The sequence below is a fragment of the Pyxicephalus adspersus genome, chromosome 7 (assembly GCF_032062135.1).
Source record: "Pyxicephalus adspersus chromosome 7, UCB_Pads_2.0, whole genome shotgun sequence".
NCBI lineage: Eukaryota > Metazoa > Chordata > Amphibia > Anura > Pyxicephalidae > Pyxicephalus > Pyxicephalus adspersus.
Genome location: NC_092864.1, coordinates 72,211,280 through 72,235,795, shown reverse-complemented (window position 1 = coordinate 72,235,795; position 24,516 = coordinate 72,211,280). Strand labels below are relative to the sequence as shown.

Below are 24,516 nucleotides of genomic sequence, written 5' to 3'. Positions count from 1 at the left end.
TACAGGAAATGAGAGAAAGAGCTACTACATCTAGAGCTTCAGAGACAGTACAACAGCGTTAGACTCGACTGCAGGAAATGAGAGAGCTACTACATCTAGAGCTTCGGAAACAGTACAACAGCGTGAGACCCGAGTACACGAAATTAAGGAAAGAGCCAGACGATCATTCATCCCATGGCTCACAAGATAGCTCTCGAGGCCCTTCATGTCACTTTGAGAGATCTGAGAGAAAATGACAACCTGATGGGGGGAGCTCTGGTACTCCTCTGTGGAGACTTTCGTCTAACTCTGCCCGTCATCCCAAAGTCAATAGCGGCTGATGAGATCCACACGTTTAAAACATTCATCTTCGTGGAGACATGTGCAACAGATAACTTTAAAGCAAAACATGAGAGTACATCTGGGGGATGAAAGTGCTCTAATTTTCTCTAAAAAAACTACTCGAAACCGGAGAAGGTAGGTTACCCAGTTGAGTCTTCTGGCAAGATAAAATTGCCATCCGATTTCTGTTTTCTGGTGTTGTCCATTGCAGAGCCAATAGTTGCAGTCTATCCAGCAGATTTACAAAACTATCACAATTTTACCTGGTTGCGAGAGATGGCCATTCTTGCTGCTAAAAATGGAGATGTCCACGAAATAAACAATCAAATACTTGCCATGTTACCAGGCATGGTCACTGAATACAAGTCTATCAATACCCTAGTAGATGCCGATGAGGTTATCAATTTCCCAACAGAATTCCTAAACTCAGGTGATACGGCTAGATTACCACCACATCTTCTTTTACATAAAGTTGTCTCCCCAATTATTTTACTACGCAACCTTGACCCACCAAAACTCTGCAATGGCACAAGGCTTTGTGTTAGGAAGCTACTGGCCAATGTAATTGAAGCTACTGTCTTACCAGGAAAGGGAGAGGGTGAAACAGTTTGTATCCCACGGATACCACTAATTCCCACAGATTTCCCTTTTCAATTTAAGAGATTACAAATTCCAGTGAGACTTGCGTTCTCTATCACAATCAACAAGTCACAGAGGCAGACTATTACGTACTGCGAAGTGGATTTGGGATCACCCTGTTTCTTCCACGAACAACTCTATGTTGCTTGCTTAAGGGTGGGTTCGCCCAAGAATTTATTTATTCTTGCTCCTGGAGGTGAAACTAAAAATGTTTATAATCAAGTTTTGTGTTAAAGTAATATTATAGTCAATTTGTCAAAGATTTTACATTATATTTGTATATTGTACCTATACTTTTAAAATCTGTAAAAAAAACATTTCTTAGATTTAACACTATAGCTTTATTTAATATATTTTTATTGCTTTTATTGCTGGAAAGAACAAACAGGGTTTTATACTGCGATGGTGCACAGCATAGAGTCGTGGGACAGAGCATTTCCTAGCAGTTATACTATATAATATACAATACAAGAATATGTTAAACTATATATTATACAATACAAGAATATGTTATACTATATAATGTACAATACAAGAATATGTTATACTATATAATGTACAATACAAGGATATGTTATACTATATATTTAACAATACAAGAATATGTTATACTATACATTGTACAATACAATAATATGTTATACTATATCATATACAAGAATATTATCTCCCATCATATTGTATGTAAATTACCCCACCTACTAGATTGTAGGCTCTTTGGGGCACGGTCCTCTCCTCCTGTATCACTGTCTGTATTAAGGCGCACAGTCTAAGCAGTAAGCAGGTCTTCTCCAGAGCTTCTGATGGTGAGGATTTTGTGCCGCTGGTTACTGCCAGGTTGCGGTCCTTGGGCACACCAAGGTGGGCAAATCATGGTACCAAATCACACAGCAGAAGGATAGTCGAGGAAGGCCAGGGTCGGGGCAGGCAGCAAGCAAGAGAGGTCAGGTCACAAGCCAGGGGTCAATTGCCTAGGGTCCAGGAGACAGACACCAGTGACACCGGGGCCACTGCGGGCACAGGGAACACAGCAGACACTGGAAGCAACAGGAGGCACAGGTGACTCAGGAATATCCACAGACAGAGAGTAACACTGGAACAGCACAAGGGAACTAGCTGGGAAACAACAGACTGGACAACGAAAAGGTTAACGCAGGAGCTGGACAGAGGAAACATTGAATTAAGCACCATCAAAAGGCTATTTTCTGATTGGCCAGTGGATTGGACGGAATTGATAAAGCTTAGAAACAGAGGCACTCCCAGGATCACATCTGCCCACACGCGCAGCAGAAAGGGGTCTGCGCTTTAGTAAAAACGAGGTAGGTTCGACATTACCCCCCCTTTTACGGGGCCTCCCCACCCGCCGGGGTCCGGGTTTAAGGGGAAAACAAGGATGAAACCTCTTGGCAAAAAGAGGTGCAGACGCATCTGTAGCTGGAACCCATGATCTTTCCTCAGAACCAAAGCCTTTCCAATTAGGTACATTAGCTTTTTGCGAAAAAACTTGGAATCCAGAATTTGATGGACTTCATATACCTGAGAAAAGTCAGGTGCAGGAGTAGCCAGCGGAGAGGGACGAGAAAAGCGTTTCAGGAATAATGGCTTAAGCAGAGACACATGAAAGGCATTGAGCAGCTTGAGATGTGAGGGAAGATGTAACTTGTAGCAAACTGGGTTAACCATGGCAGAAATGGCACAAGGTCCGATGACCCGTGGAGCGAACTTCAGAAAAGGCACCTTGCAACGAATGTTCTCTGTGGAGGGCCAGACTTTATGTCCAGGTTGGAGAAGAGGTGCCTTACAATGACGTCGAACCACAAACTTCTTGTTCTTGAGAGCTGCGTGTTTCAGATACTCACAAGACCAGATGTGGTTAAAGTCTCTCTGCAGGGCACCGAGTGCAGGTATTTTGGCAGAGCAGGGTATAGAAGACGGAAGGCGAGAATGTTTGCCATAGACAATGTAGAATGGTGATTCTCTGGTGCTGGTGCTAACATGGTTGTTGTGGGCGAACTCCGCCCATGGTAGTAGTCCTACACAGTCATCATGTTGGGCAGAAACAAGGGCTCGGAGATATTGCTCCAGGGCTTGATTAACTCTCCGTCTGCCCATTATTCTGCAGGTGATAGGCTAGGGAGAAGTCTACAGAGATGTCCAGGGATCTGCAAAAGCCTTTCCAAAAGCGAGAGGTAAATTGCACCCCTGATCAGAAACTATATGCGTGGGCATACCGTTAAGCCTAAAAATTTTACGAATGAAGACTGGCACCAACGCAGCTGCTGATGGTAAAGCTGGAAGGGGTACAAAATGGGCCATTTTGGAAAAGTGATCCACAACCACCCAAATGATAGTACAGCCATCAGAGGGTGGAAGATTTGTAATAAAATCCATGGACTGGTGACACCAAGGCTCCTTAGGAATGGGCAGAGGAAAAAGCGGTCCCGTTGGTGCACTAGTAGACGACTTGGTTTGAGCACATACAGCACAGGCCTTGACATAGTCCATCACCTCCTTACAAAGGTTGGGCCACCAGTACAAACGGGAGAGAAGGGTGAAAGTTCTGTAAACACCCGGGTGGCCAGACAGTTTAGAGTCATGTGCCCAATGTAATATTTTGGTGCGGAATTGAGGCACCAAGGTTTTACCTGGGGGAATAGCAGATTCCTGAACAGAGGTCAAGGCAAGGATGCAGGCCGGTTGGATAATAAACTCAGTAGCGGTTTTCTGAATCCTGTGGATTGAAGGAGTGGGAGAGAGTGTCAGCTCGGGAGTTAGCAAAACCAGGTTTAAAGGTGATTACAAAATCGAAACGAGTGAAAAACAACGTCCAACGAGCTTGCTGGGTGTTGAGGCAATAAGCAGACTGTAGGTATTGGAGATTTTTGTGGTCTGTGAATATAGTGACCTTGTGAGGTGAACCCTCTAAAAGATAGCACCATTCATCTAGGGCTAGTTTGATGGCAAGGAGCTCCCTGTCTCCGATGGAGTAATTTTTTTCTGCTGGGGAAAATTTCCTAAAAAAAAAAGCACATGGGCGTTGAGCTCCGGTGGGGGTCTGGTAGAGAACAGCCCCCGCTCCAACAGAAGAGGCATCAACCTCCAAAGAGAAGGGTTCGGAAACATCTGGTCTAACCAGAGCTGGGCCAGAAAGAAAGGCTTGCTTTAAGGCATGAAAGGCCTTAATAGCCTTAGAAGGCCAATTCTTGGGGTTAGCATCCTTCCAGGTCAGTACAGTGATCGGAACTACTAGTATAAAGTAAGTTTGGTTGAATTGCTGGTAATACTTAATGAACCCCAGGAAACGCTGAGTAGCCTTAAGGGCCGCATGGTAGTGGCCAGTTGGAGATCTCTGTAACCTTCTCAAGATATCTCGGAGACCCTCCTTGGAAACAATGTAGCCCAGAAATGGCACCTATGGGCATTCAGACAGGCACTTTTTTGCCTTAGCATAGAGTTGATTGTCTGTGAGCCGTTGTAAAACCAAAGGACATGCTGTCTATGGGTGGACATGTCAGGGTAGAAGATCACAAAGTCGTCCACATAAACAACAACGCAGATTTACAACCGGTCACGATAAACATATTGACAAAAAGTGTTGGAAGACAGCCGGGGCATTACAGAGACCAAAGGGCATCACTAGGTATTCATAATGCCTATCTCCGAAGTTAAAAGCTGTCTTCCATTCATCCCCCTACCTGATCTGGATTAGGCTGTAGGCACCTCAGAGATCTAGTTTGGTGAAAACCTGGGCCCTTCAGAGCCAGTCAAAGAGCTCAGGGATAAGCAGCAGCAGGTAGCGGTTCTTAATTGTAATGACGTTCAGACCACGATAGTCAATACAGGGAAGGAGAAGAAGAACCCTGCACCAGCAGGGGAAGAGGACTTGCGTATAAATCCCCTTTGCAGATTTTCCTTAATGTATTCGCTCATGACCTTGGTCTCAGAGAGACTGAGGGGGTATCCCCGACCTCTGCGAGGTGTAGAATTCCATATGAGGTCAATGGCACAGTCATAGGACCGATTTGGAGGAAGTTTCTCAGCCTTACATTTGGAGAACACATCCCGGAAGTCCATGTACTGTGTAGGGATGGAAGCAGCAACCGCTGATGTGGAAAGAGCGAACGACTTGAGAGGCTTGACCTTGATCAAACACTGGAAGTGATAGGAGGGGCCCCAGGCCAATACCTCAAGAAAAGACCCATCAATTACTGGAGGGTGTAGTTGAAGCCATGGGAGGCCAAGGATGACTGCAGGTGAGGCCTGCGGGAGAACAAGGAAATTTAAGGTCTCATGATGAAGCACACCCACTGACATGTGCATGGGCACAGTTTAGTCCAAAGAACAAAATGGTTCCATTCACCGCAGAGATCCGCAGGGGTTGAAGCAAAGGCTCTATAGGACAGGCAAAATCTTTAACAAGAGAAGCAGAAATGAAATTACCTGCCGCTCCAGGATCGATGAAGTCCTTGAGGGCTACTGTTGACTTATTGTGATGGAGCTGAATGGTTATGAACAGACGCTGAGTGAAAGGGAAGAGTGACCTAGCATGCCCCCCTCAGAGCATACTAGGCACTGTAGTTTCCCGGCTTCTGTGGACAGAGTTTAATAAAGTGTCTAGAGTACAGTGTACAAAAGTACAGAGTACAGTGGTGCAGAATATGTAATATACAGCACAGCATACAGAATACAATGGTGAAGAATATGTAATATACAGCCTACTGAGTACTGGTGTGGTGGTGAAGTTCTCTGATGCCAGAACTATGTTAATCAAGTTGGTCAGTGCAGGATGGAGTATACATTCAAATATTACTTGTGTTTGATATTCAGAGACAGCATAAACTTATAGTTCAACCGCAGTGGTTTAATAAAAGTGGAGAGTTGCATTTAATATTGATGCAGATTCACCTAGTTCAAGAAGGGGAAACATAAACTATGATTACCGAATAAATTTGTTATTTATTAAAAACCTTCACTAATACAAACGTTTGTCATCATTAATTATACTGAAATGTATTCATTTAATATTTTATCATTTTAAAAAAATCATTGAAAAGTGAAGTCCTCAATCTATTCCAGTAAATCCATGAGAATTGGGCTCCCCCTAGTGGTCGATAATTAGTAAGTAAGAGCAAAATATAGCCAAAAAAGAAGTACTGATATTTGACATGGGAAATCATGCTAACTGATCAAATGTAATAATATTATGGATAGGGAAACTCCTAGCTAATAAAACACACACTTACCCTTCCATGCAGTCCTGGGATGTCTTAAAGTGGACTTAAACTCAGAATTTTTTCTATACATTAAAGGGGTAGACAACCCTTTTATTTAAAGTAATTGTTTTTTAAAGTGCTACAACCTTTTTTTATAGAAAAAAAAAAGGGGGGTGCAGCATCTCCCCTTTCTGTCTTGATCGCCATGGCACAAAGCCTCCTGTAATACCTACGTCACGCATCCCGGAAGGCTCTTGGCTGCTCCTTCTGCATGTGCCCTGATCTCGTGCATGCACAGGAACCCTTATATCAATGGGAAAAAAATGCTGATCTTGTGCATGTGCAGTGAGATCGGCAATCTTTTTTCCCACCAATGTCACCCGATCTCGTGCCTGCGTAGTGCGTGATCGGGTGACGCAGGGAGAACACGGAAGAAGAGAGAAGATGATGTCGGCGCCGGGCCGAAGACGGATACTGAGACGACATGGGACACAAACGAAGACACCTACCGACAGATACTGATCTGTGGAATTAAAGGTGTGATTTTTTTTTGTTTTGGGTTAGTTCCACTTTAAATTCTGCTAAAGCTTTAGGGGTGTACAGTATTTATACAATTTCAACTAGTGGATTAAATTGTATTTTTAGACATTCAGAATTTTAGTTTTTGGGGTTAATCTGTCACCATGATTGCTGGGGATGGCTGGGGAGGACCAATGGAAGCATGTCCCAAAAGAAAAAGTTGTAAAATAAATGTACAATTTTATCCAAAATGATTGTGAGAAAGCCAGGTAGTAAGCTTTTAAATACAAAAGCTGTCCATCATCTAATGTAGTGGTCCCCAACCTTTTTGGTACCACAGAGCGGTGCAAAGACAGGGCATTTTTCCAGGGAATGGGGTGGGGGCTTTGGAACACCCATCCTCATTATCTGCAGTCTTAGCTGTGACAGGATGGAACTGTATCCTCTGTCCTATCACTTTGTTTAGCCAACCACGTAAGCAAGCTCCCCTCTCCTGCCATTTCATCCAGCCAATTACACAATCCAGCTTACATGATTGGTTGACTAAAACAACGGAGTGAGAGAGGACACAGATTCTTCCTGTCACAGTCAAGACTGCAGCCAATGAGGACAGCTGCAGCTTGGTTTTAGCACAGTCCATGGTCCAGTATCGGCCTGTAGCTCAGTAGTTGGGGCCCCTGATCTAATGGGGAAAAAATTATCCAAGTAGACATTATTTGTAGCCAGACCATTGCTTATGAGTTGCATCACACTCATATCAAGTCAGTGTGATTACATTTTTTTATCTAATAACCTCTTCTGACAGGTAACGTATTTGTTTCTTACTTGTCCACTGTAAACACATTAATGTGAAACTAAAAAATTGTCAGCAGACAGGTGTTTTATTTAAGAGTGCATCACTGCTGCTGGAGCTTTGTCCCTGTGACTTCAACTGTGTGGTCAAGTTATCCTCATTCTGGCCTTTGGAGTACCAAGTCGGGACTGGATGTTACAGTGATAACTTGAACGTGATTTTCTGTCCTAGGTTCCCCATGTGGTGCTTTCCAGACTCCATTATGGTAAAAAAGTTAGTTGAGAAGTTCAGTTCATTTGCCCTGACTTATGTAGTGAATGGGTTGGTCAGACCAAGCACGGAAGTTTTTTTTTGTTTCCTTTCCTTCTCTTGGTTTCCTACCTGCATCAGTCCTATGTGATGCCACCAACAGTCAGTTACCAAGTAGTCCTCTCCGGTCTTTTGGCCTTACAAATTTTAGTGATTTTGCTCCAATGGGTTTACTGCTGCCAGACCCAAAGGGAATCTCAAACCCCTAAACATCTGTATTTGGGTCCAGAAATTCGGCATCCAACAAGTCTGTCATTATTGCCTCCTTCACCAGAGTTTCTGTTGACATAAAGGATAGTACCTTTATGCCCCCCACTTCTGCAAACACATCAACACGTCCATCACTTTGCTGCACTAGTTTGTGGCTCTGTCCCTTTGGCAGCTAGTCTGCAGTTTGTGTATTTACAAAGGTGCTGGCTCTAGTGTTAGTACTGCTGCACTGCCAAATTGCAAAATTCTTAAGCATTCTCCTGTTGCTGAAATTTGTGGAGTGCCTCAGAGTTCTGGAAGACATGACCTGGAGAGCCCTGGCAAAAAGCAGAGGCCAGTACAGAGCAAATGGCATAGTACCATCTTTGGGCCAGTTATACATAGTCGTAATTCCTTGTTCATTTCCTACATTTCTCAATTAGTCATGTGCCACCTCTAGCCTGCCCATTGGAGAATACATTGAAAACTTTAACCCTGTCCATTTACCATGGAGGTTTTCCAATTTAAACTGAAATAAAATACAATGGCAGGAAAACATACTGCATATTACCTTATTTAGTGGTTTGTATTGAGTTCTAATTTATCTTTAACCCGAGTTGTCAGCTTAAAGATACCCTTGCATGACAGGAAGAGAAGAGTTAAAAAAAGCTTCTTAGAAGAGTTACATCTCCGGCAATGTCTGTGTGCCTATTCTACACAGTCTTACAGTCTTCATCAAAGTCTTCAGCATTTGACAACTCCAGAATGCGCATATGTTTGTGTCCTTACCATGAACTGTGCTTCCATCCTCCAACTCCTGGATCTCTTTTACAAGCATGGAGTCTAGGCATAATGAATGGCCTGGTAGTAAAACATGCAACATATATTTAAAGAAAACAAGAAAAGACTGCAGTGCAGTATAATAAAAGGACAATAGAAAGCAAGCTTATACACCTCATGTAATAGCCTTTGGGTACAGCACCTCCCCTTTCTTAGATTGAAGCACAAAGGCTCTTGGCTGCTCCTTCTGCGCATTCCCTAATCTTGGGCATACGGAGAAGAAGCCCTTTTTTTAACGGAAGAAAAAAATTGCCAATCTCAAGCATGCGCAGGGATATCGGCAATCTTTTTCCCATCTTCGTCAACCCATCTCGCACCTGTGCAGTGCGAAATCGGTGATGTAGAAAGAACCGGGAAAAAGAGAAAAGATGTCGGCGCTTCTTCTGTGTCGGAATGAGGACGGATACTGGAATGACATGGGACCCAAAACAAAGAAACCTCCTGACAGATCTACATGATTAAAGGTGTTTTTTTTGTTTTGGATTTAGTTCCACCTTAACCTTACAAAACCATTTTGCCTTTTCACACACATGCCAAACTGCACATTTTCCACATAAAGGTAAAACCTCCAAAACATTACATATTTTCTAAAGCAGAGAAATCATAGAATTTAAATATCAGTTGCATTTTAGGTCATATTAGAATAGGATATCCATCCTAAATTTTCAGTAAAAAAATATTTTAATGCACACAAAATCTCTTTTGTAAAATTTAATAGGAGGTTGGGATGAGGAAAAAGAATGTCACTCCCTGTACTCCCTGTGTGTGACACATGGCAGTTGTCAGACCTGAGCATTTCTGGGTGCATACTACCCAGGGGCAAATGTGAACCAATGTTCCCTGATCATCTGCCACCCTTCACTCTTAAAAGGGACTGTTCAGAGAAGCACTGCAAGTGCCATTGCCAGCCCTCTAATAAAAATAATAATTGCCCTTCTGTCTGACTTGCATACTTTCTAATCACAGTTCCAGAACAAGCATGCCTTAAAATTTGTCCCAGAACTCTTTATTTTTACTAAAAATATAAGCAGGTTTCATTGACATAGCATTTTCTGATTTGCCTATGATTTGGTTATGGCCTGGTTAAGTCATGTCAAGGACATCATTCTCCACAAAGTGATGTTTTAAATGAAGTAGGATGAATGACAAAGACCTGTATTTATTTTGGAAAAGAAATGACCCCCGAATCACTGAGAAAATAAGCAGTCATTTTTTTTCTCTGGTGCTAGGAACTGTATTTTTTCCTAGACCTGGGTTTTAAACAGCTAAAATAAATAGACTGGGTTGCTTTTAAGCCTAAATCACTCCAAACATTTAGGATTGGCACATAGGCTTGCAAACAGTTTTAGTTCTTCAGTTTCCATAACAAATAGTATATCATTGGTGGTAGAATTATTAAAAATGTCATGGGCAAACATTGCTAGAAGGCAAAAGAATTTATGCACAGAAATCCTCAGCCATTGTCCATCAGTGGTACACATGGCAAACTTTAAAAAAAAAAAAAAAAAAGTTTAATTTTGCACTTTTTTTTTTATATGCAATTTCTTTTGTCATCTCTGAAATATTTTGTTATAGGCCAATTTATATATTGAACAAAAACAAAAAACAAAACAAAAAAACACTAGTAGAAATAGTAATCTTTAATTGTATGTGTTGAGGTCACACAGATGAGCATTTTCCATAGACCACAATAAGAAGCCTTCCAAAAATCTCAGTCACAAGTCACATGTATGGTCTGGTTTCATAAATAATTCTAATTCCTTATGCTGGGCAAGTAACAAGAGTTTACAGAAGGTACGCTTTTAAGGGCATTAGCCAGAATCATATGATGTTACACAATTGTCTTGTTAGAGAAGAATTAGATATCGGAAACAAAAGGGGTGTTTTCCAGGTTTCCGGTAGCTGCCAAAGATTTTTTTCCAGATGCAAATTTCTTTGCAGCCTACAGAAGGAGAAAAGTAAAATCCAGACATTAATATAACATGGAATTAAAATTTGGTGTGACGATGTTCAGTAATGACTACAAATAGGTTATGAAGATAATGACCTTTCTATGAGTAGGATGTCTTTGCAGACTTGTTTAAAAAAAAAAAAAAAAAAATGCTTGCTGCCGGTCTTAATTCAGAATGACCTAAGCATGCAGAAGTCTGATCTTCTGATCTGTTCCTTCAGATCAGCAACTCAAAAAAGTATTAAAATAATTAGATCAGCATTGTAAATGGAAATGTAGGAGAAGTCAGAAGCAACAGCTTCATGTCCAAATTATTTTTATATATGGACCAAGATATGAAACATATGATAGTATGCAGTTTTCTATGATGCACTACTCACATTAACAATGTCTGCACTAGTCACAGAATCTATTTGCTGGGAGGCATCAGCTGGTGATGTATAGGTACCGGCTGCCAGTGCTTGAGACCCAATCTCATTTAACAGGCCAGAAGAATTTTCCAAAGATAGAAGGTACTGGGATTTCAGTTGGTTCCTGAAATGACAAACACATCAATAAAAATTCTGTTAATAAAGTTAAACTTAAACTACATCGGCTTGTAAAGGTGCAAACATAACCGATTTGATTTTGATCGATTTTGTGATACAATGGTTATTAGCCAGTATTTAGGAAACCCATGCAAACATGGTGAGAACCTGCAAACTCCATGCAGATAGTGTCCTGGCTGAGATTTTAACCTGGGACCTAGCGCTGCAAAGGCCAGTGTGCTAACTTCTTATCACCGTGCTGACCATAAGTTTCTGTAAATTTTGCTTTTACTAGATAAAATGACAATGATATCCTTACATTTTCCTAAAGCTTTATTTTCTTTTATTACAGGATAATCAAGTATGTATAGCCAACCCCCCCCCCCCCCCCAATTAAACCACTCTTCTCTAGTCAAGACACTAGACTTCAACAAGTTCAAATGACACCATTATTGATACGAATACCCCTTCACTTATTATTATTAATACTAATAAACCAGGATTTATATAGCGCCAACATATTAGGCAGCGCTGTACATTAAATAGGGGTTGCAAATGACAGACTAATACAGACAGTGACACAGGAGGGGAGGACCCTGTCCCGAAGAGCTTACAATCTAGGAGGTGTGGGAAGTATCACACAATAGGAGGGGAGATATGGAATGGAAGGAAGTAATACGAATTTTAAAAACCAGTGGGCAGGAAAGTTTGAAAAAATGGGTTTTGAGGGCTCTTTTAAATGAGCAGAAAGAAGGAGCAAGTCAAATATGATGAGAAAGACCATTCCAGAGAGTTGGGGCAACTCTAATATTTCTCTTCCTCTTCAAATTTTGTTGGTCTTTCTATTTTGTATATTTGCATATTCTATTAAATTAACATATAAGCTTTAACATAGAATTGTCATTTTGTTACTATTGTATTTTCGAATGCTGGTGTAACACAAAAAAAAAAAACTTTTTTTTTTTTTGCAGCGAGACACTAACATTTCAACTATTAGAAATAAGGTATGTCTTATGTAACAATATACTCAATATCTGAACAGCCAATCACATTGGCAGAATGTTTAGAGACAAATAATGAATTTCCTTGCCACAGTAAGAACAGGCTCAGGGTGACTACAGAAAATAATGTACTCACTTTGCCCTTGCGATATCAGCCTCTGTCACACTACCTCCAGCAATAGCATTCAGCTGGTTAATGGCAGCTTTAATCACCTTTATAAAAAAACAAAAGCATTGGTTTTATATGTGATTGTTCAGGTACGTTGTATTCATCTTTGTTACAGACCGTGACTTTCAGTGTAATAAAGGAAACAGAACACGTGATGTCTAGAGGCAGCCCTAAATTGTGCACTTTCAAAACGGATCAGTAATGCCAGGTCTTATATTTTAATGGTTTCCCTAAATTTGTCCAGTACGAATGCTGTCCTATCTCCTGTGAAGTGGGGGCTCTGGAATTGGAAGGAGTAAGTCATCATCAGGGTTTTAGGGAGTGGAATAGACAATACAGCCAAGTCCATATCAACCCTTTTTGGTGGAACAATGATATTGTCCCTATTACATACATTCATTTCACCAATCCACCTATTCCCTGATGAGAGAGTGCTCTGTCGCACATAGGTTAATCTACCGGATAGGGAGATGAATGAATGTTTACTAAGGCTATGTACACATGTGCAATGGTTCTCGTCCAACCGTATCGGCACAGGGCCGATATTGGACGAGAATCTGGCTTGTGTACAGCACTCCTCCTCCTCCGGTATCGCTGAGGAAGCCTCTGGGTCGAGAGGAGCAGGTAGGAATTTTTTTTTCCCATACCCCGAGTGTGGCTTTTGACATGTAAAATTCACCCCAAGCCACACTCGGGAATACTGCCAAGGCGGTTAATTGCACCTATTTCCCTTTCCTAACATTTTTTTCTTAGCATTTTCCAATCATTGCTGACATACACCATTACTTAAAAAATGCCAAAAAATTGTATAGATGTTTAAAAACTTGAGCAAAAACTTTTCTCCATAACAGGGCAAAGGAAACAAAAATACTAGTGGAATTCCTTCACCAAATTTCCCATCTGAAGGATATTTAACTCTTGACTACTTTTTAAGAAATCACTGCAGTCACTCAATTCCAAAACAATGAATAAATATATCTAAATTACATATTGCTAGTGGTTGCAAACTCAAACTACGAAGCACTTTACACATCTTGTTTAGAATATGATTAGTAAAGCAAAACTAGCATTATAAAGCGCTTTTTTCTTACATCTCCAGCAGCAGCGGCTTGGGATACAGTGTAGACTCCAAAAAGACCGGAATCTGAGTAGTTTGCATTGAATGCAGAAACCTTAAGAAAACAGGGGGAAAAAATTAGACATTGGAACAAACTCTAGCCAGGTGCTTAATTACTTATGTTATGTGACAGCTGCAACCTCCACCCTACATCCTCCTGAGCCTTTAGAATGGCGAAATGGCTCCAGTAAAGTTTATGAAGGCTTACTGAATAGAATAGTTTTGCCCAGAAGAAATTAAACAGTGGAGGTCTCAAATACCGAAACAAGTGGTTGGTAAATTCTACAGAAAGTGCACTAATAATATAAATAAAATAAAAGCTCAGGATAAGAATTCAAGATAAAAACAAAGACTTATTCTTTCATGGAATGAATACTTACGTCAAAGGGCTGATTGGTTGCCTTGGACACTGCCTGGAACAGTTTGCTGCTCGTGTTGCTACCTCTTTTAATGAGGGGTCCTGCACCAAGAACATGCTGGAGGACATTGAAAGCATTTGCTTCAGGGCTCCCTATTGTTGCTCCTTCTGCCACAACTGCAGCATGGACCAGACTTTCTCCATTTTGCTCTCTTATCTCACCTCTTCCTTATAATTGGATTGATATCTGGACTCTGACTTGACCATTTCAGGACATTAACACGTTGAACAATTGTGGCTCTATGCTTTGGCACAATGCTTGGGGCCATTGTCCTGATTAATTGTGGCAGTTCCTGCTGTATTGGAGCTTTCCCAAAGCTATGATGCTGCCCCCAAACTTCCTGAGGGGAAGAATCTAACTCATTGTCTTCAGTCTCCTTGTGCCTTGGTATATAAAGCGGTTTCCTTGGTGCTTTAGTAGTCAGAGTTGTGCAAAACTATTTTCTTGCAGGTAATGCAATACCTTGCCAGAATCAGGACTTTCCAAACATATTATATATTTAAATATCACTTGAATCCCCCCCAACTACAATTTAGGTTCTAACAATGAATAGGACTTGTCCTCTCTGTTGATGTCATCAACTATAAATGGTCAAAGTTTGTCAGTAATGGATGAGTGTATCATATAAACCTAGTATAGATAAAGTCAGTAGGGATTTAATTGCCAGTTAATTTTGTTGATTTGAAAAGCAAGTCATGCCATATATGCCATATAATGCTTCTGCACTGCACACTTTTCCTAGAAGTAAAAGCATACGTGCTGTATCCCCAGAATTACTGGCAGTTAAATGGTAGGAATCCCTCTGATACACCAAGAAATCTTATGTTTCGTTAACCATTTTATTGGATTAGTTTATTGCACAAAATATGGTTTACAGAGTAAGCTTCTTAAAATAATTTTTTTGGACTTCGACCAGACTGTATTGCATTATATTAATTTCTATTTGAAATTTGTGCTACCCTGTCATTCTTACCATGTTTTTTTTGGATGTCTTTTTATACCTTTTTTATGTTTGTTGTTTTGTTTAAAATTTGGAAACTTAATAAAAAATTCAATTTGAAAAAAAAAAATGGTAGGAATCCATCATACATTCTTGCCTGACAACTTGAAGTGTTACCCCTGTTCACATAAGTCTACCTTGTAGGCCCAGTATGTAGGTAAGCTACCTAATCTGAAGACTAAAAGCAGTGATTTCACCTATTAAAATGGCAGGTAACAGAAAAAAAGAAAAGAAAAATGAAACAAACATACCTCCACGATACTGAGCTTTAACAGCTGCAGAACCAGCACCACTTCTGATATTAAGAAATTGTTCTCCAACTTGTTTAAGAACAGAATGGCTGACACCTAGAAATAGAGGATTTGATGATTTATCACTTTTCCTAAAGCAGAACCATAGCCAAAACAAATAGCCCATAAATGCAAAAACATTGAAAGCGGATTTTGATGCAATATTCACTGTAAATTTCCCTGCAATAAACTTATTCTGCTATTAGATGACTTTCAAAAGCAAGAATCATTTAACCCAGTTTCTCTGTGCTCGGGTTACCCTGGACCTGAGAGAAAGATCCTTGTCCCTATGCACAACTGCAAACTGTCTGTGGCTTTGGAGCAGTGGCTTCTTCCATGCCGAGCAGCCTTTAAGCTTATGTCAATATAGAAATTGTTTTACTGGGGATACAAATGCTTGTCTACCTACTTCATCTGAGTAAAATTTTACTATACATAAAAAAGTAGACAAACCCTTTTATATAAAGTCAAAGTATTGTTTGTTTGTTTTTTTTTTTTTTTTTTTTTTTTTTTAACTGCAACACCTGTGCAAACAAGACTAAATGGGAGTGCAGAACCTCCCGGGATACCTACGTCACACATCCTGGGAGGCTGCTCCTTCTGCACATGCCCGAGATTGGGCATATGCAGAAGCAGCATTTTCCTACACTGAGGCGAAAGAGATGCTGATCTCATGTATGCACAGTGGGATCGTCTCTCTTTTGTTCCCCCTTTACAGCAGGCTGTGCGTGATCGATGAAGACATGATTTTTATTTTTCAGTTCCGCTTGAAGCATCTTTACAAGGGTCTGAGGGTGAATTTGCAATTTTTAGGTTTTGCTTGTTTGAGCCAAATGTACAGCTGCTGTGCAACTGTACTATAATTCATACATGTAAAAGGGACCTTTGTCCCCGACACACCACGAAGCACAAAAACACACACAAAATGCATTTAACACCCAAATATACACACCTAATCCAACGAGGGCCATTCTTGCACTTGTGAAATGATTCTGCACAAACTGCTGCAGCTAAAGAAAACAAAATTGAAACATACTTAGGGATCAAATTTATGTTCCGTTTCTCGTTTATGGTCACTGACAACAAGTTAGTATTTTGCAAAAGAAAAATACATCTACTATAAACATACCATTAGGTTCTTTATAACTGATTTTTCTTTTTCTTTAAACTGTTCATCTAATGCAAAATAATTAGGAGTAGAGTGAAGTAAACATTTGTGGTTGTGTTTAATTATTTGGTAAATAAGAAGCAACTCATTTAGTTACATCTTTAAACAAGTTTTAGGTTAAAGACAAAGTAAAAAAGTTTCTTGAAACACATCTCTTCTCACAAATATGTATGAGGAAAGCCCACCTGCTAATACTAGTAAAAAGGGTCTTAAATCCACCATTTGATTCTAAAAATTGCATTATACCACATGTGGTGACTGAATTGAGGAGATCTCAATGCTCTTCTGTTACTGAATTGAAACTAAACACTGGAACCAATAAAATAAAGGTTCATTCATGTTCCCCTCGGGCCCAAAGCAGGTTCACAATACAGGTAAGTCCCTGAGATAAGGACATATGGACGACTTCTGAATACGAAAGGGGCTTCCCTGCTTGCTCGTGTGCAGGACAGATGCTTGATGGGGGGGGAGGGGGTGGCTCGCATGACTTGCAGGAGAAATCTTTTGCTAAACACTAAGGTTGTGGGTGATCTTAAGAGCTGAGCTGTTCTGTAAAATCATGTAACTCTTTGATGACCTAAACAAACTCTACAGCTGTTTCTTTTTGCATATCAAAGCACAGCTTGCTCCAGAAGGTAATAAATGTCTAGGCTCCATAAAGATTTTTTTAAGAATAGTTATTTAGTGAAAGAACAAAATATGCAAACGGTTTATAAAAAAGGAGAGTAAATTAGGTTTGACTGGATTTCTGCAGCACTTTCCATGCACCTGTGAGGGGCACAGAAACGTAGTGGCTTAAATCGGAAACAAAGATTCCTTATGTGTAATTTATCTTAAAGTACCATAAAACTGACTTAAAGTTTGACTGTCATTCTCCAAAAGAATTCAAGAAAGATCCCTTTGAAAATACTTTTTGATGTAATTAAAACACAAACCTTAAGCCTGCACCAGTAGCTTCAAGACCACGGGTAATTTTGAAAGCTGAGGCTCCCTTGGTTGTCTAAAAAAATAAAGTTATTAGACGTTTAAGTAAAAAAAAAAAAAAAAAGAAAAAAGAAAAAATATAATAATAATATATAATGTATGTGTTAAATGTATGTAACAGGTATGGCTGTGGTATCAAGCCTCTTCCATCCTAAATACACATCTGGGATGTGTAGTATTACAAAGTCTGTTTTATTGCTTGTCCATTCTCCCTGGATTAATGTTAGTCGAGTTAGTTGCCTGACGGGGATATGCACTTGGAAAAGCTAATAAATTCTCTTTAACAGTGATTTAGGTAATCCTGTACTTTCAATATAACCTAAATATTAGAGCAGCTTTTAATTATAAGGCATTAGAAGGTACCTTTGGCATTCTTTGAAACCAAAATTTAAAGCGGAACTAACCCAAAATAAAAAACCACACTACCTTTAATCCCACAGGTTTCTTACATCGGGTCCCAAGTCGTCCCAGTGCTGACATCTTCTTCTGGGTTCTTCTTCCTTCACATGATCTCACACTGCACTGGCGCGAGATCAGGTGGCAGATTGGGAAAAAAAAATTAGCAATCTCACTGCACATGCGTAAGATCGGCAATTTTTTTTCCCCCCCATTCATGAAAGGGCTTCTTCTGGGCATGCCCAAAATTGGGGCATGCACAGAGGGAGCGGGAAAGAGCCTCCCGCAATGCATGACAGATTGGTGTTGAGCACTTTTTTTTTTTTTTAAAAAGGGTGTTGTACTTAAAAATAAAAAACATCTTTACTTTAATTAAAATGGTTGTCTACCCTTTTATGTAAAGTACAAATTCTGAGTTTGGGTCCGCTTTAACCTGTATTTATTATAGTAATAAATATGCTGCACTTTTCTGCCAAGTGCTGTAGCAACAGTTAAAATACCCATCGCTAGCACCATATGAAGAGCAGGCCTCCAGCTCTTACACTCATGAAGGGTCCCAGGTCTCCAGCAATCTGAAATGCCCTCAAGCACATTGCTTTGCTTAGGGATGCATGTCAGACCACTGGAGGTCCAGGCCGCTGCATTGTTAACCAACTACTGACTCAAATGTTAAGAAAATGGTCACCTATCGCCAGGGAAAGGGGTGACCAGGTCTATTGACATATTTTACAGAGTAAGCTTGGGAGAAAAAAAAACACACTTGCATTGCAGACTGCTAAGTTGAGGCAACATGCAGCAGTACATTTGAGTTCCAAACTTGTTCTGCAGGGGAAACAATTCAAGATTCTTTACTATGTAGCCATATTGTTTGGGAACAATCCATTACAGTCTCATTAAATTATGCTTGAGACTTACCAAGTTGGAGGCAAGACGTAAAACATGATTAACACCCAAATTGCTGGCAGTTTCATATCTGCTTCCTGCCTTTATGAACACTCCGATCCTAGAGGAAGGGGAATAATTTTCCAGAGTGGCGACAACCAGCCCATTTGGCAACTTTGTGATCTGTAAAACAATGCAGTAACACCTCACATAATGCTTTCCAGTCAAAAAGAGGAAAATTACACTCTGGCCATGTTGCAGACCCACTCACAGAAAGACAGTAAAGAAAACTGAAACCATAGGGTACAGCCGCTTACCTCAAGCTCCTCAGGAAGAAGACGAGCCTTGGCAGCAGCTTCTGGGTTTGCAGCTGCCTTTGCTGAGTAAAGCCTCCTCTGTAATAAAGAAAAACAATCATATCTTAAAATGTGTATGCTGACGATTGCCTCTCCCCAATCACAATCATAATCATTTCCCCCGTACGGCTATAAAAAACAGGAATGACCAAATTATATGAAATTATTTTCAAAAATCACAAGGTACTGAAATCTATTTTTGTAGAGACCAAGATCAGTGCTATTTGCTTGAGTATCACAAGGTCCAATCAATAGAAAGTTGGAAACCAAACAGCTCTGGTTTCTGCACACTGAATATCCTACAAAGACCTAAAGCAGACCTAAAATTCAACTCAACGTTTTAATTTACATAAAAGGGTGGACAACCCTTGTAAAAAATGTTTTTTTTTTATTTTTTTTTTAAGTGCAACACTTTTGAGTGCCGCAGCGATCAAGATATAAAGGGAGCGCAGAGCCTCCCAGGACACCTGTCACGCATCTAAGGAGGCTCTGGCTTGCTCTTTCTGCACACACCCTCATCTTAGGCATGCGGTAAAAGGGGCATTTTTTCCACCAAGGGGAAAGAGAGACTGATCCCACATGTAATAATAACATAGACTGTTGATCCAGGACACATCCAATTGCCTCATGGAATCAGGAAGGAATTTTTGTTCCCTCTGAGCAAATTGCACCAGAGGAGGTGTTTTTTGCCTTCCTCTGGATCAACTATGTCCATAGGGTTTTATATCTGGGATATGTATTTTTCAAAGTCATATAAGGCATTGTAGACACCAACACTTGTGTGCTCGGTGCCCTCCAGTCACAGGCTGATTCGAGAGGCGTCCGAGGTGGAAAGGAGGACGTGGAGGCTTGGCGATAGAGAGTAATCTTGTCATTCATTTTCTTTTGTGGTAAATCTCAATTGTTTAAAATGGGCAGCCAATGTGATACTGATATGTAATCTATCTGCAATCACAGTCGAAGTCCTTTATGGCTGAGCAAGTGGGTGTTGAGACACTAAATGCCTTGCACATAGTACAAAGAATACACATAGCGACTGCACACAGTATTAAATAGATTCATTTATCGATTATCTTTACATAGTGAGGATATAAATTGTCACATAGACATCTGTCGTCTTATATGTTAAGTCACATCTATTGTGTGATTTTATGATCTGATTTTATACCGGAGACCCCAATATTGTTTGTGTCCTAATCTTAAAGCAGAACTAAACCCAAAATTTAAAAAAAAAAAAAAAAAAAAACACATTTAATCCCGTTTGGGTCCTGCTTTGACCCAGTATCTGGCTTCAGAGAGGAAGTTCCGGGTTTTCCTCCCGTCACATGATCTCGCACTACGCAGGCGCAAGATCAGGTGACGTAGATTGGGAAAAAAAGATTGCCAATCTCACAGCGCATGCGTGAGATTGGACATTTTTTCTATTGATGAAAGGGCTCTTTCTGCGCATGACAAAGGGAAGGTGCTGCCTTTTTTTAAAAAAAATTGTTTTACTTTAAATAGAAGAGTTGTCTACCCTTTTACGTGAACATAATGAGTTTAGGTCCGCTTTAAGTGTTTCATGTACTGTATATTTTTTTTTCCGTGCCCAGTGGATGCCTCTCGGCGTATTAAAGAAAAAACAAACTATATTTTAGCTGCAATCCTTGGCTATAACGTTTACTTTGTGATTTTTTTCTGCTTTAAGAGCATAAACTAACTTCTATATGTATATGGAATTTAATTTCTAAACATAATGCACTTATATGAAAAATTCCACAAATATTCCTTCACATTTAATGAACGAGCACAATATCTCCCAGCTCAAGCAGTGAAAATCTATGCATTTAGACAAAATAATATAAAAAAGACTTGGATCTGCAGGTAGTCAGTGCTGGAAGACTTTCAGGTGACAGCAGCTGTGGAGGAGTCATATAACAGCCAGTCATTGTCACTAACCTTGACCTAGGTTTAACACATAACGTGTGTTCAATGCAAGGCTCTTCCATGCACTATACAAGTGCTGCAGTACTTTCTATACCACAACACGTTCTCTTTATTTCTACATTTGTACAGCACACCTTCTATGCAACTCCTAGATGCATTTTCTGCTCAGCTCATCCCCGACTTTCCAAAGAAAAAACAAAAAAGAATCAGCAGGATCTCAGCAACTTTACAGAGACGCAAAATCCCAGGCTGTCATGAAAGGTCGGCTTCATTTCCATGCACAGCAGTGTGTTGTGATGAGCTCCAGCGCAGTGGTCCGTGCAATTTTTATGTTTTATTAATAATAAAACAAGTATTGTATTCTAATAAATTCTTATATTCTGAATGAAAATTTTCACCTTTATACTGCACTAAAATCAGGAACTGTACTAGAGAGGTAAAAACAAGGGAGGCGCAGCGTGACGTCAAGGTAGCATTAAGTTATATGAGATAACCGTTACCGAGCCGTACGCTTCAGTATTGTTTCCACCATTACAATAGTCACCCCGCTCCGCCAATACTGATTCTCATCCCATTGTTTTATTTTATTTATTTCTCAGATGATCTTTTAGGTAAGTATGACCTTAGCTGTGTACTTTCTATACTCATTATATTTAATGGCATCAAATAGTTTGACTTTGATAACTATCATTTCTTGCTTGGTCTTAGAATGAAATAAACCCATAATGAGTGAGAAAAACCAAACAAATATTTTGTATTTCTAATACCAAGATAACACAACTAATGATAACAGCAACAATAGTAAAGCTGCGTACACACTTGCAATAATTTTCGCTGGAAAGGAACGACTAAACGACCGATCGTCCGATATTCATTAACAAAAAAAGTGCACGACGCCGACAAACAAGGAAAGTCACGAACGACCGTCCTGGCGACCTGATTGAGCGACAATCGTTCGCTATGTATTGTGTGTACGGTCGTTCAGTGATCGTGGATTGTTCTGTGATACACTTGTACATGTCACTTCTTGCATCGTTCAAACGATTGTATCTAGACAAGTGTACACTATTGGTGGAATATAATTGAACAATCGTATTGTTACAGCATGTACAGAATCGTGCACAATACGATCGTTCAAAAGAATCGTGCATAATCGTTGGTTTTCTAATGATAGTTATTGCACGTGTGTACCTAGCTCAATACTTCACTAAACCCTCAGCTGATAAATCAGAGCCTCCACAATCCTCGTCAGGCACCATTAGGAAGATGATTATTTTACAAATAAATAAATTCATATTAATGGTGCATGGGATTTAAAATGATGAATTTAGCAGCAGAAATGCAACATTTCAGCATATTGTAAATAATGTGATTTGGGCTGTCGTTGCATTGCTGCAATGCATTACACACACAGGGCTCGCTATGTGAATGGCCAAAAAAGTATAATAAGTATAAGAAATGACATAAGAGAAGGACAAATGGTTTCCATAAAACCTGACAGGTCCTCTTTCCCCCCATACATACCCAGGAGAGGAATGGAGGTCTGTCCTAGTGAGGTGACCTTCACCCTCCTCCCTCCATACACACAGCATGCAGCTTCTATAACACACAGCCCGGCCTGGCAGAGCCCCGGACCCCGGCCTGTGTGCTGTCACCTCCGCCGCTGTCCCCTGAGGAGGGGTCACAGATTGGGGGACACAGGGTGCAGGCCTCTGACACCTCCGACCCTTCCGCCTTCTACTCCCTGCTATTACCCTGATATATCTATAATAACTATTCGTTATTCAGGACGATGACACCACACAGACACCCCAATATCTTACAGAGAGGACCCGGGCGCTACTGAACAGCTTCATGACCGCACTCTCTCCTTCAGCTGCTTGACAGGAAACCGATATGGCCGCTTCCGCTTACCCGGCATGCCTAGCGCCGCCCATTAACCCGCTCCTGGCTGCCAGCTTGTCATTCCTCAGCTGTGAGGGGCAAAGGAGGCTGTGCTCTCACATATGTGGGAATGTGTTTACTGTTATCACACACTTCTATATATTACTATACCAAATAAATAACATGTCTGTGTCATTGAGTTTGTAATAAATGTAATAAAGCATAGCTAAACCCAAAATATAATAAAAACTTTATAGAAAAGGGTAGAGCAGGGGTGCCCACAATTTTTTGCTTGCGAGATACTTTTAAGTCAAAATGATCTACCAACAATAAAAATGCTAAACATATATTTATTTATATATATACTGAGTATACTTTATATTTGCAATATATATTGTTCATATATTTATTTATAATTATACCGAGTACACTTTATAATTGAAATATATATATGGGGCAGCACGGTGGCTCAGGGGTTAGCACTCCAGCCTTTGCAGCGCTAGGTCCCAGGTTCAATCCCCAGCCAGGACATTATCTGCATGGAGTTTGCAGGTTCTCCCCATGTCTGCGTGGGTTTCCTCCGGGTACTCCAGCCTCCTCCCTATATATATATATATATATATATATATACCGAGTATACTTTATATTTGAAATATTTATTTATTTATTGTTTACTCACGTTGCCTTTGCAAAAATGTTGGGTTTAGGTACGCTTTAAAGTAATTTTTTTTAAATAAAAAGGGTGCAGCACCTCCCGGAATACCTACGTCATGCATCCCAGGCTGTTCCTTCTGGGCATGCCCGAGATGCCTGAGGAGCCCTTTCATCAACGGAAGAAAAACATTGCGAATCTCACGCATGCGCAGTGTAAGATCGGGTACTGTAGGAAGAAGAAAAAGAGAGAAGATGCGCCCGACGCTTCCTCTGCACCCGGCCGAGGATGGATACCGGAATGACATGGAACCCTAATGAAGAAACCTCCCGATGGATCTACGGGATTAAAAGTGTGTTTTTTTGTTTTTGGTTTAGTTCCACTTTAGGTTTTATGTGTAAGATGTTGCATGCAATCTGTTGGGGTACAGCGGAGTCATGCAGAACATGAGGGACGGCAGTCTTGTACCACACGTCAGGCATCACACCGCAGTGTGCAGAAATGTATGTGTTTATTTGTATGTATGTTGGGGTGGATTATATTGTAGTGTAGTGTTTTTGTGCTGTCAATGTACCCTAACTATATTTTTATTGTTGTTGTGTTTGTAATTTTGTAATTTCATTGTTTCATGGAAAATGAAACTTGCTGTTGCACTGTGCACACCTAGTAAAATTAGGGTTTATGGCAGCAGACTATGTTTTTGAAAACACAGCCACACATTGGACTTGATTTATTAAAGCTCTACAAGGCTGGAGAGGATACATTTTCATCAGTGAATCTGGGTGATCCAGAGGACCTGGCATGGATCTTCTCCAGGATTCAAAGCATTTGTTAGCAAATGGCAAATGATTTTGAAAATCCATTTCAGGTTTGCTGAATCACCCAGATTCACTGATGAAAATGTATCAGTGTGTTAGTGTCCCAGGAACTAATATTGTCACGTTACACCATCCCACCATCCCTAGCTAAAT

At 40.4% G+C, this 24,516-nt stretch overlaps 1 protein-coding gene across 1 annotated transcript; it reads right to left on the bottom strand.

Annotated features, from left to right (window-relative positions):
* Window positions 1-10,442: 10,442 nt before the first annotated feature.
* UQCRC2 (ubiquinol-cytochrome c reductase core protein 2) lies at window positions 10,443-22,944 on the bottom strand. The gene is made up of 13 exons (XM_072419173.1): window positions 22,833-22,944; window positions 19,045-19,122; window positions 18,761-18,910; window positions 17,401-17,465; window positions 17,234-17,259; window positions 16,427-16,473; window positions 16,250-16,307; window positions 15,259-15,354; window positions 13,969-14,168; window positions 13,563-13,643; window positions 12,439-12,515; window positions 11,155-11,308; window positions 10,443-10,765 (listed from the first exon to the last, which is right to left on the bottom strand). The coding sequence occupies exons 1-13, from the start codon at window positions 22,863-22,865 to the stop codon at window positions 10,682-10,684; spliced, it is 1,149 nt and encodes a 382-aa protein (XP_072275274.1). The 5' UTR covers window positions 22,866-22,944; the 3' UTR covers window positions 10,443-10,681.
* Between the last annotated feature and the right edge of the window lie 1,572 nt (window positions 22,945-24,516).

What these genes read in the sequence shown, in the direction of transcription:
- UQCRC2 (XM_072419173.1), bottom strand. Translation starts at nt 22,865, where the DNA reads ATGAAGCTGTTCAGTAGCGCCCGGGTCCTCTCT. An exon ending in GTAGCGCCCGGGTCCTCTCT is followed by an intron (nt 19,123 to 22,832) that starts GTAAGATATTGG and finishes TCTTTATTACAG; the next exon opens with AGGAGGCTTTACTCAGCAAA. An exon ending in GCTGATATCGCAAGGGCAAA is followed by an intron (nt 11,309 to 12,438) that starts GTGAGTACATTA and finishes TTGTCATTTCAG; the next exon opens with GAACCAACTGAAATCCCAGT.